The sequence below is a fragment of the Biomphalaria glabrata genome, chromosome 2 (genome assembly GCF_947242115.1).
Source record: "Biomphalaria glabrata chromosome 2, xgBioGlab47.1, whole genome shotgun sequence".
In the NCBI taxonomy this organism is placed as follows: Eukaryota; Metazoa; Mollusca; class Gastropoda; family Planorbidae; genus Biomphalaria; species Biomphalaria glabrata.
The window spans coordinates 15145054-15156938 of NC_074712.1; the positions used below are offsets into that span (position 1 = coordinate 15145054).

Here is an 11885-nt window from a genome sequence, read left to right on the forward strand (position 1 = left end):
TGGCATTTTGCGTCTCGATAGACGATCTTTTCCCTTTGAAACTTCTTGTGTGACTAAAGAGGACAATCCTTGATATACAACTGCGGTCACAGGTTCGGCATGTATAATCACCATTTTCACCCTTCTTTCTACTACTGTTGTGTATGGCATCTGCAATCCGGGACCCTTCCTTTATGCTCACTCTCCATGTCCATGTAGATCCGTCGCTATCCAGTGCCACTTTTGCCCAGCTGCTAGAGTAGATTTTGAAGAGCTTCGAGTCGCGTTGATATAAGTTTTGTAAAAATACCCAGTATCACGTTTTTTTTTTCTTACTCATGTAAGTCAACCCATTCCATGATCTTATGCTATTTGGTAAAGAGTACCGGTATTATATAAATTAATTCCAAATCTTGTTTTATTAAACAATAATATGATTTGTTCGCGTGCTGTAAATATAAATACGTAGATTGAGCAAGGGTAATAAACATAGGCCAGGAGTGGGCAAAGTACGATACGCGGGCCACATGCGCCCCGCTGGATTGTTTTAAACGGCACGCGAAACTTACAGAAATCATGTGTGCATACAGTATACACATAAAAACTGCAAATATATTAAAATAATATCTAGATAAATTATTGAAACTATAAAAAGTTAAAAGTATTCAAAGATTAAGCTAATTTTCTATTCTTCAATATACGAAGTCTAAGACATAATCATCGGTCAGTATTTATGCTATGAAGGATTGTGTTGGGTATGCTTGCATAGGACTTGTTGTAGAGAGACTTACAAAATTGCTCCCCTTTCATAGATGCTAGCCAGCGGTAGCAACAAGTTAAGCTACACACAGCCTTTGGACAGAAGTTGCAAAGAAAAAAATGATCGTCTCTCGAGACGTAAAATGTCACACATTTGGGTATGCTTGGAATGAGATGGCAAATGTAGCTATTGTTAAAGCTCGATCTTTCATAGTATAGGACCATAGTTGTTGTTGATTTTTTTTTAAATAAAGAATATCCAACCATAAATTCTAAACAGGAAGGTTGTTTAAAGCTGTATAAAATATTAACACATTATTGTTTACAATGCTGTAGTGATCAAACTTATCAGAACTAGGGGTCTTTAACCACAGGCAATTCCGAAAAGTACTTGAAGATTTTTAAATAAAATATTCCGATGTATCCGCTGGGTTAGCATGGGCAAGGTAATGAGAAGAATATAAAAATATCAATGAAGAAATTGTTATGTTCCTTGAAGGACATTGACTGTGACCTTGTTACTAATATATCTAATGAAGAGTGGAAGACAGATTTCATTATTTTAGCATAAATACTATTACAATGGGTGGTTTGCATAAGAAATGTAAGTGCATGTTAAATATTTTCAAACAAGCTTTCCCATTTCTCCAGGCAAGCAAAAGAGAACAGTTTTGTCATTTTCCTTTGCTGTCAGGTGACATTTTTTCTAGTGAAATAGTGAAATACAACACTTATTTAGATTCTTTAATAGTGGAATGTATAAAAGCAAATTTTAAGACGTCAAGAACCAATTTTTAATACCATAAGCTCACCATTTAGAGCAGAAGCTGATTCAGCTCCAGAGAAGTAGCTCCAAGCAAATTATGACCTGAAAGAGAAGTTCCAGTCAGAACTTCCTACGGAACTTTATAGCTGGCACTAAACGTTCACGTTGTTTTTTTGGGTACACATACATCAGTGAACAAACATTTCTTTTTGTGATACGTTATAGATACATATACCGTATATGCTGCCCCCACCCCATTCCATAAATTTCTTTTTAATGCGGCCCTCGATACAAAAAGGTTGCCCACCCCTGGCATAGGCGATTAGACAACCTCAAAATGACATTTCTTCAGTTCACAATATCAGGTTCAGAATGCCTCATCTCATGATATGATATACAGAGGACTGCTCGAAAGTTGATGTTTTAAAAAAAGAAAAACTGTCACATAATTTTAAATATAAGTGTCACATGAGCAGTGATTACGTCATTGTGTTTGTGGAACGTTTTAAAAATAAAAATATGTGACCAAAGTAGAGATAATGTGACCAAACTCAATACGGCATGGCCTCCCTTTTACCCAGCAGTTATATTTAAAAGTCAATCAGGTGTAATATTATGAACATTTTAGTAGTAGGAACCAAACGACGAGGAAGTTGTTTTTAGATTCAAGCATCTATTTACAATGTACCTTTGGACCTAGTGCAGTACTTTATATAAAGTGAAATTTGTTATTGATTAAAAGAAACTTTAAAAAAGAAAAAAAAAAGACTTTTTTTAGAAGGAAATATTAGAGAAAATGAAAACTTCTCTTTCCAAAAAGTAAGTTTGTTTTTTTGTTTTTAATTTTATTATTTTGTATTATTGGATTTACTCTTCTATTTGTTTTCCATTTAAAAACGTATGTATAGATCTAGGGTATATAGCTTTGTTGTTGTTGTTTTTCTATTTGAACTCCCCTCCCCTCTTCTATTGTGCTATCAGGGAAAAAATGAGGGGTATGTGAACATTTCAACTCTCCCACAACTCAATGAATTGTTATCTAGACATACTACTTTAAGCTTGTGCGGTTTGTGAAGTAGGCGGAGAGAGTCCATCTATCGTTTCGTTTAGCTTTCTGTCTGTTTAGTGCAGTGCTTCCTTCCTTGGTAAGAGGGAATGTGATCTAGGCTGTCAAATAATTTTTTTTTTCAAATTTATTTTATTGAAACTTTTGTAATAAAATCTTTAAAATTAAATTAAAAACTTCAATTCTCCTAAAAAGAACAATGACATGTTAATAAAGAATGGGTATTTCATTTCATATATTCATTGGAATATTTGTGTAGTTTGGAGAGAAGAAAAAGATTTATCATAGGTTAACATCGATAACTTAACACAACAGAACAAATACTCTGTGAAAAATACCTCCAACGCCAAGAGAATCGTGTCCATGTCTTTATTGATTTCAAGAAAGCTTCCGACCGAGTTTGGCACGGGGCACTCTGGGCGACAATGGAAAAATACAACATAAATAAAAACATAATAAAAGTTATCCAGAACCTCTACAAGGAGGCCACCAGTGCGGTGTACTTCAACAATAATATTGGGGACTGGTTTAAAACCACAGTTGGGAGTTAGACAAGGCTGTCTACTTTCAACAACACTTTTCAATATCTTCCTTGAAAGGATAATGGAAGATGCTCTCGAGGGCTATGAAGGTACTGTAAGCATTGGAGGAAGAAGAAATTACTAACTTGCGCTTCGCGGATAACATAGATGGGACAGAAGAAGAACTAGATGACCTGGTGATGCGCATAGACAAGACTTCCGCAGCATTTGGTATGCAAATAAATGCCGAAAAAACAACAAATTATGACCAATAGCCAACAGGGCTTTAAAAGGGGCATCGGTATTGGAGGTGAAAAGCTGACTAGTTTCAGTAGTTTCAAATACCTCGGAGCTATTGTCTCAGATGAGGGAACGAAACCCGAACTACTGGCCCGAATTGCTCAGTCCACAGCAACCCTTTCAAAACTTAAAATAATATGGAAAGACAAAGGAATAGTCCTCGGCACCAAAATCAAACTGATGCGCTCCCTGGTCATGGCCACATTCTTATATGCTTGCGTGTCTTGTGCGCTGACTGCAGAGCTAGAGAGGAGGAGGATCCTAGCAATGGAACTGAGATGCTACAGAACGATCCTAGGTATCACATTTAAAGACCGCATCACAAACCAAGAGATTAGAGACAGGGTTACTACAACGAGTGGACTCCATGATGACCTGCTAACTATCGTAAAAAAAAAAACGCAAGCTAAAAATCTATGGCCATATTACAAGGTCTTCGGGACCTTCTTTCAGGGAACAGTACCATGAAATAGAAGAAGAGGCAGACAGAGAAAATCTTGCATGTTTCTCCAACAGTCCAACAAACTAAGGTATAGGTAGGCCTAAAGGTAAAAGGTGAAACATTGTTTCGGATGAGTGTCTTTTTTTAACTGGAAGGGGGCTAGAGTTAGGGTTAAAGTTAAAGATAGAATGTAGGAATTGAAATTAGAAAGCTGTATCACTGCATCAGGCATTTTTTTTTTTACAATTCTAAAGTTCTATGGAACATTATTATCATTACGTTTTATTCTAGCTTTGCTGATATCATTTCTGTACCTAATGTCATGTCTTCGTTAGGTCAACATGAAACAGTAGATCCTAAAGAGACAAAAATTACTAGTCCTATGTCCTATTGTCCTAAAATTTCGGAAGCGTAGGAAGACATGTGCATCGAAAATCGTTTCAGTGATGAGTTTCCGAAATGCAAATGTCACTCGCAGCTGTCTTTTTAACAATTTTTAAATGCAAAATTTAGTTATTTTGTCGCTTCTATAAAATAAATTAAATAAATGTCTTGTGCACGTGACTAAACCCCAATTAAGTGCTACGAGCCCCATTTATCCAGATGTAAAAGCACAAGGTATCCGTATCTCTTCAGCAAGGAGCACAAGCAGTTTCGCCCGTCTTATTATCTAGCCCATAGGAGTCGGCCAAGTGCTGGGCTTGGACGTCAAAAATAATAAGTTGGCCTAATTTTTGCTGATTGATTTCTAGAGGCGTCATAGTCTTGAGTGCTGATTGTTACGAAAATAAAGTCCAAAATTTATATTAGTTAGCAGTGCTGAGGAGTAGGGGTAAGCGGCAAGTAACTTGAGCAACTTTTTGTGTTTGAATAAATAGCCTTTACATCCTTCTGACCAACTATGTACACTGTGGTATTGTATGATCAGTAGAACTATGTACTGTGGTATTGTATGATCAGTAGAACGTCCAAGTAACTGAGTCCCTTCCTACACAAGATGTCAAGTTGTGTCTTTGACCTTAGGAGATATCCAATAGACATGGTACTTAATGACTGTCCACAAAGTCCGAGGAAATAGCTTTGAACCAGGAATGATTATGCATTAACATTGTGGTCTAGATTAAAACCACACATACAACAGCATCAACAAAAACTGAAGTCGTCTGAAAAGAGTTTTTCCGCGAAGCAAATGTTATCGCACAGACTGTGTTCTTTGGGACTCATTTCTATTTGCTGATGCGAGCAGGCCATCATGGAGCAAAGGTTTGTTTATGTCCGTTTGTAAATAGCTTTGTATCCCGGGACCATAGTAACTAAGTTTTACAATACTAGAGTAACCTAGTAGTAAAATTAATTTTAGTGTTGCAATAAATATTTCAAAATCATTTTTTCACCCCGTTGTGGAATGGTCACATTAACAATGAAAATATAGAGGGCGCCGTGATATCTCAAATTAAAGTCAACACGTGTTTACCAATTGAATAAATAGCTTTCAATTCAATAAATGTATTAACATGTTCCTCACTTCAAGTGAATCTCACCCGTTAAAAATTAATGAAGTCTTTTCGAGTAATAAATTGGCCTGATGTATGAATTAATGTGCATATTCTTAAATCTACTCATTATTATATAATTATGAATATTTAAATTGAGTGCATTCATTCTTGTTATTTATTCTTAATTTTTTTTTACATCGATCATTGAAAATAAAGTTAGATTTTTTGGGGTGTGCGATATTGATTTGTCTCTACAATGTCAGCTATGTAGAAATGTCAGTAGAAAACTACACGTAGGCCTATTCGATTTGAAATCATTCAAAAAACATACTAGTTAGAGATTATTTTTAATCAAATTTAAAATCTTTCAAAGTCAAATTAGTTATAAATTATTATAAACCACATTAGTTAGGAGTTGAAAAACTACAGAAATGAATAAATCAACCTGTGTAGAACAGAGCCAATGGGTGGAAATAGATCAGTGTTGACTAATTTGGTGAGTCATGAGAGATTTAGTTAGGGAGTGATGATACACAATAATTGTTTTTTACTTGTTTCGGATGCTGTTTCCGAATTGAAGATTATTACATTCTAGTCCAAATCTCCTCCAGGACGGCGGGGGATAGCGGCGGGCAGATTTCGAACCAGGGACAATAGATATAACAGTCTAGAGGACATTGTACCACACGACCTAGCAGTCATTCTATAAGTAATAAAATTAAGAACCCTTCCATAAGCTGTAAAAGTAATTAAGGTCATAGAAGTCATGGCTTAGATGAACATCAAATTATAGATGCTGGCCCGAATTTTATGGCTGAAAAGTATATTCAAGTCATAGAAGTAATTTTCTGCTGGCAGATTAACCCATCGGCAAAAAAGTTCCATATCTATATATATAATTCTCTTCTTCCCTCAACAACAGTTTAAACAAATAGTAAGGAGTAAATGAAAGATCACTCTGCGGATAGTCCACGAGAAAACAGGAGGGGGGGGGGGAGAACATGTAGTCACAAAATAGCAGGGCCGGACTGTTGTAATATCACTCTTTTTTTTTTCAACCTCACGTTAAAAAAAAAGGGGGGGGGGTAGTAATCTACTCTGTAGTAACTATCTAAGCGACAGAGCACGCTCAAGAGTTTGGACACAATGGAAAGATAACTCTTTTATTTTTGCAACTCGGACGGAAGAAGTTATCCTAGGCAATTTAAGAGGGAAAAAAAAGACAATTTTCGTCTGTATATTTCAGGAGATTGGTATGAGTTTTCAAAAGATTTTAATAGTTTTCCGGATATTTCCAGGACTTTTTCGTATATTTTGCAATTTCAGGAGATTTCCATGACCTCCTATTAAATCGACAGGAGGCCGCGGAAAATTTGTTATAAGTTATAAAATGGTTTAATTTAATAATTTATACACCTAAAATTAGCGCGGGTCCTATAAAAGTGCTGGGCTCACTGCGGTCGCATAGGTTGCAGTGGCCTAAGGTTGGTCCTGCAAAATAGCGGCGTATGCTACGCCGCCGATCGACTAGTTCTAGAATAATCTAGAACTTCCATAACATAGTTGGACTTATCCCCCCCCCCCTCCTTTTGCTGACTCTTTGTGTGTACTCTTTCTAAGTTCAAGGGATTTTCTCTACTAGACCATAGACTACAGTAAAATATAGTGATTATAATCTATCACTAGTCTCTACTTGGATTTTTTTCCGCCCGGATTATTACTATGGCAATTCTACTATGGTCTAGTTTGAAGCTATTAACTCCGTACGACACAGATCAATGCTTTGCATTTCTAAAATTATCTCTAGTTCAACATCACGTGAATGTGCCACTATTATCTAATTATAACTTCATAGACAGAGCTTTGCCTGTGCAGGGATGTCGCCATAGTCAAGAAGTAGATCTAGAGGTGCTAAAAAGATAATTCACATTGGTTTCATCTACATATAGGACCTAGTATTTTTTATTGATCAAAACTGTTTTGTTTTTGTTTTTTAGCGGTCCCCGAAAGGGGTAAAGACGCTATTAGTTATGTGTGAAATGTCTGTTCGTCTGTTCGTCCGTCCGTCCCGTTTAGATCTCGTAAACTACAAAAGATAGTGAAAATTCAACATCATAATAATTTAGTCCATTCAAAGTTCTGATGCAACGGCTACTTTTTTCTTTTGTAAAAGCGAAAAATCTATTATTTTAAATCACTTATGCAAGCAGTTTTTTAATAAAAATACACCACTTTTACAACTATTCGCTATTAATAGTAACAAATACTGGAGGCTCTTTAGTAATATTACACATATGTTAAACATATTTTAAATTATTTTAGATTTTATTGCACAAATTTTTATATAGGCCTACATTTGTATTGTTACGTTATGTGAGTTCTATCCTACTAACTACTACATTTACCCAAAAATAATGTTTACTTTTTTTAAGAGAAAAAAAACTATATAGTATGCATATAAGTTGGACATAGGCCTAATTCAAAACAACAATTAATAAGTAGAGATTCATATCATCGCGTGAACTGTAATGCAGCCATATACACATGGAACGGAATTATTTTTTTTTTTACGGAAATTTTTTTTTCTTTTGAGGATTTTAAGAGATTGACTCTTTACAAAACAATTAGATCAATTAGATATTCATTATAAGACATCAGTTAGGCCAGGTTAACATATAACTTCACATTCACTTTCACCTATCCTTTACTTTGTTGGACCGCTGCCCGGCGCTGGGGCACCACACAAGATCTGTCAACCTTTTTTCTCCATTCTTCTCTGTCATTTGTCTTTGATCAAATTTAATTCTGATGTTCTTTCTGAAAATACTGATACCTATCTTTTTACCTGCCTGGGTGGACCACTTCGGGGGCCGATTTTGAGTTTATGTTTCCACACAAACTGTCTTTGTAACCTTGTTTTAATTGTGTTTGCGCGGTCAAGTAAAATATTTCACTCATCCGTATATTTCGGAATGGAAGACATTTATCTTATATTATTTTTACGTTTATTTAATAGAGCTCAAAATGTACATAGGACAAACATTTGATTTTAGCAGAACCGTCACTGTGTGTAGATGAATAAGGGCAGGGCTGGACTTAGGCCACTGCAGCCTATTTTATCTTATATAATACAGACGTTACTTCAAAAAAGAAGATGATTACGTCCTACGCGTCATGCATTTAGTCATGCATATTTACCAATGACTTAAATTCTGCCAAGTCACTGGTTTTCCTGTCTAGCTCAGGCAACCCATTCCATGCTCTAATAGCACTATGCAGTCGCAGTGGGCCCAAACTTTCATAGGCCTCGCGGTAATTCTAGGTGTAAATTATTAAAATCTCCTGAAACCTTAGGCCTATAACAATTTCCTGAAAAGTAGATAAAATTGCCATTTAGGCCTGCCAATCCAACGCGAGATTTATTGCAAAGACTAATGTATTTTATTTTCTAATACAAAATCTCAATTTTGACACTATACGTATCCCTACCCAGACTGGGCCCCGTGCAATCCGTTTCGCATGGGGCCCCGCAATTGTTAGGGCCGGCTATAAGTAAGGGTGACCAGTGAGAGCACCTACATAGCCTATTGCACGTATATATATAAGTAGTCTACCATGATATGCCGGCTGCTAAAAACTCCGCTTTTCCATAAACCCAAGCATTCTGTCTCCTTATCATCGGCTCTGTTCGGAATGTGTCTTGCTTTTACTTCAACAAAGAAAAAAATATTATAATACACTCATATTGTATTTATTAATCCATGTTTAAATGTTAAGTAAAATGATATTATTAACACAGTTTAAAAATTTAAATATTTTAAACATTAGAAGTCGTGTAATAAGACTCTTACAAAGTGTAGCAAACTGTTTTCACTAGAGACAACAGACTCAATTATAACTTTGAAGATTTTGCAGAAGTCTTTGCAAAACGTCTCCGCTAACGCGATTCTTCTCGACTTTCTTGTGAAAGAATGTTGAATATTTTCTCGACAGTTGCAGCACATATATACTCCATCCCTATTCACGTGAACATTTTGACATGTAGTCTTTACTTAAAATCTCTGTCTACCTCTGCCCCACTTTTCTCCAGCTAGGTACAAATTATCTGCACCTCTGTGATTCTTTAATAATGCTTTTTTTTCCGCCCACAGAGAACCTCCAAGTTATTCAGGTCCTAGTCAAAATGTTTCGCCAGGTGTCTCCTTTGTACCTCAAAATTGCGTACCTTTATCTCAGGCCCAATGTGGCCCAGCAGCTCCAGTCCAAGGCTATATCCCCCCTCCTCAACCTTCAAACTTTGGCCCACCGACGAACAGCAGCCCATATTTCATCAACACAGCCAACACCCCGCCCTACACAGCCTCGTTGGACAGAAGCTACCATACCGCAGCAACCAGGTTGGCTCTTTTACCTCGCAAGTCGGTCCTGGAAGCCTACTTGCTGGCAGTTTCGCCTTTTGGAATCCTAGGAGCTCATCACTTTTACCTCAGGAGATACTACTGGGGCATCGTCTACTTTTTCACCCTAGGATTAGCGGGATGCGGCTATCTCGTCGACTGGTTCAGGGTTCCTTTCCTTGTCAAAGACGCCAACGAAAAGCTTCAGAGCACGGACCCCAAAGTGGAGGAGAAAAAGAATCTTTCCGACGCTTACACTTTGTGGTTTCCTTTCGGCCTTCTCGGGTTCCACCATTACTACCTGGGAAACTACGCTTGGGGAGCCGTGTACACATTTAGCGGAGGAATCTTCGGCATAGGCTGGCTGGTCGACTCCATTCGCATGCCCTGGCTAGTCAAAGGTGCCAACGAGAGAATAATGTCCAGTCCCATAGAGAGAAACGAGAAGAACCTCTGTCCAGCTTACGCTTTGGGCTTGACTCCTATCGGAATCCTGGGAGGGCATCACTACTATCTCAACCGCCCTCTGTGGGGCGTGCTCTACACACTGACCTTAGGTATGGTGGGTGTTGGCTGGTTATTTGACTGGATCAGAATGCCCTACATCGTGACCAGAGTCAACGAAGAAGTACGAGGTAAGAGGCCGCCAAACGTAAAGACTGCAGACGACGCGTATATCCTGTGGTTCGTTTTTGGTCTCCTCGGCTTCCACCATTTCTATCTGGGGCGCCCTCTCTGGGGACTGCTGTATTTCTTCACTCTGGGTCTGTTTGGCATAGGCTGGCTCGTAGACATGTGTAGGATACCTTTTTTGGTCAAGGAAGTGAACAAGGAGAATGAAGAAAGGCGCCGCATTATTGCAAGTCAGATCGAGGAAGCAAACAGGCAGACAGTGGCCCACGTTACAGTTACACGAGGTAAGCTTTGTATTAATATAAGTGTACATTTAACCAAACTTTGTATCTAGATAGTTGAGTCATAGAATCTTGAAACTCTAGGCCAGCAAAGAAAAAGTAATTGAGATCCAAGCAGATGTAAATAGATCAATCCCTAATCCCAAGATTATCTGGACTAGAGGAGAGGTCTCAGTCTGAGCATAACAGGGAACCTCTACTATTTTCACTCAGTGCACCAAACTAATCGTGTTGGTGTCCGTCATAAAAACAAAAAAGACCCTTTGAACTGTTGGTTGGATCGTAAGTGAAAGGAACAAAGTTCTTAGGCATCCCAAACGGAATCTTTTTTTTTTTACCTTACTGGCCTAGTCACCACCTTTAATGACATTTCCCCATTGCGGGTGGGTAGTGTAGCCCGGGTTTAATGGTAGTGCGCATTCAACTTTGATGTACTAAAAAAATAACTTGCATAATTTCCTTTTTTAGTATAATAATACATTTTTTACTCCATCATTTCTTTATTTCCCAGAATCCGACTTCCACGTTCATTCCAAGTCTTACTATCTCGTATCCCTAATTATTCCTACCTTTATCTTTTCTGGCCCTACTTATTCAAAGCCTGCCTTTTAATAACCAGAACATTCTCTCTTAGATTTAGATGCTTCTGGAGGCCTATTTTCATCAGTATGGACCTGTTTGACATAGTATTGGCTTACATGGTGTCAGAATCAATCAAGAGTTGTCAGCGCTGTCTATAGCGTTAAGTCTCTTTTGTCATAGTCCTACACATTATTTGGCCAATGATTTGTTTTATCCTTTGTTGTTGTTTTTAACAAAACCTGTCGCATAACTTAAATTCTAGTAGGCTATCTAAATGTTCAATGCTCTAAGAATGCTATTCAATTCTTTCAGGTTATCAAAATTACGGTATGGTCAACCCAGGAGAGTACCCACCTTCGGGACCACAGACAGGACTATATCCTAACTATCCAGTGGCTTACAACTATGGTCAGGGCGCTGCCGCCCAGTCCTACCAAACAGCGGGCTACGACTACTTCGCTCCAGGGCAGCCGCCAAGCACAGTCATCATGGCCGAGCCCCAGCCGCCACCATACTCCCCCAGAGAACAGGAAGCAGGTCCGTTACCAGAGAAGCACATGGTTTAGTAGGCCTCCCTACTTTCTGACAAACATGTCAGTTCAAATGTATCAGTCCAATGAGCGTATTCACCAAATTAACGGGAAAAAGAACATTAAAAATCAA

The 11885-nt window shown here is 37.9% G+C and overlaps 1 protein-coding gene across 2 annotated transcripts; it reads left to right on the plus strand.

Moving 5' to 3' along the window:
• The first annotated feature begins 2054 nt into the window (after positions 1 to 2054).
• LOC106079615 (uncharacterized) lies at positions 2055 to 11872 on the plus strand. 2 transcript variants are annotated; one of them, XM_056019299.1, is made up of 3 exons: positions 2055 to 2323; positions 9481 to 10643; positions 11535 to 11872. In XM_056019299.1, the coding sequence occupies exons 1-3, from the start codon at positions 2301 to 2303 to the stop codon at positions 11786 to 11788; spliced, it is 1440 nt and encodes a 479-aa protein (XP_055875274.1). In that variant the 5' UTR covers positions 2055 to 2300; the 3' UTR covers positions 11789 to 11872. The 2 variants fall into 2 exon arrangements, with proteins under 2 accessions (XP_055875274.1, XP_013096261.2); XM_013240807.2 differs by lacking the exon at positions 2055 to 2323 and adding an exon at positions 4977 to 5096.
• Positions 11873 to 11885: the final 13 nt, after the last annotated feature.

Coding starts and splice junctions, on each gene's coding strand:
- LOC106079615 (XM_056019299.1), top strand. CDS start 2,301: ATGAAAACTTCTCTTTCCAAAAA. Junction 2,324..9,480: donor AAAACTTCTCTTTCCAAAAA/GTAAGTTTGTTT, acceptor TTCCGCCCACAG/AGAACCTCCAAGTTATTCAG. Junction 10,644..11,534: donor CCACGTTACAGTTACACGAG/GTAAGCTTTGTA, acceptor CAATTCTTTCAG/GTTATCAAAATTACGGTATG.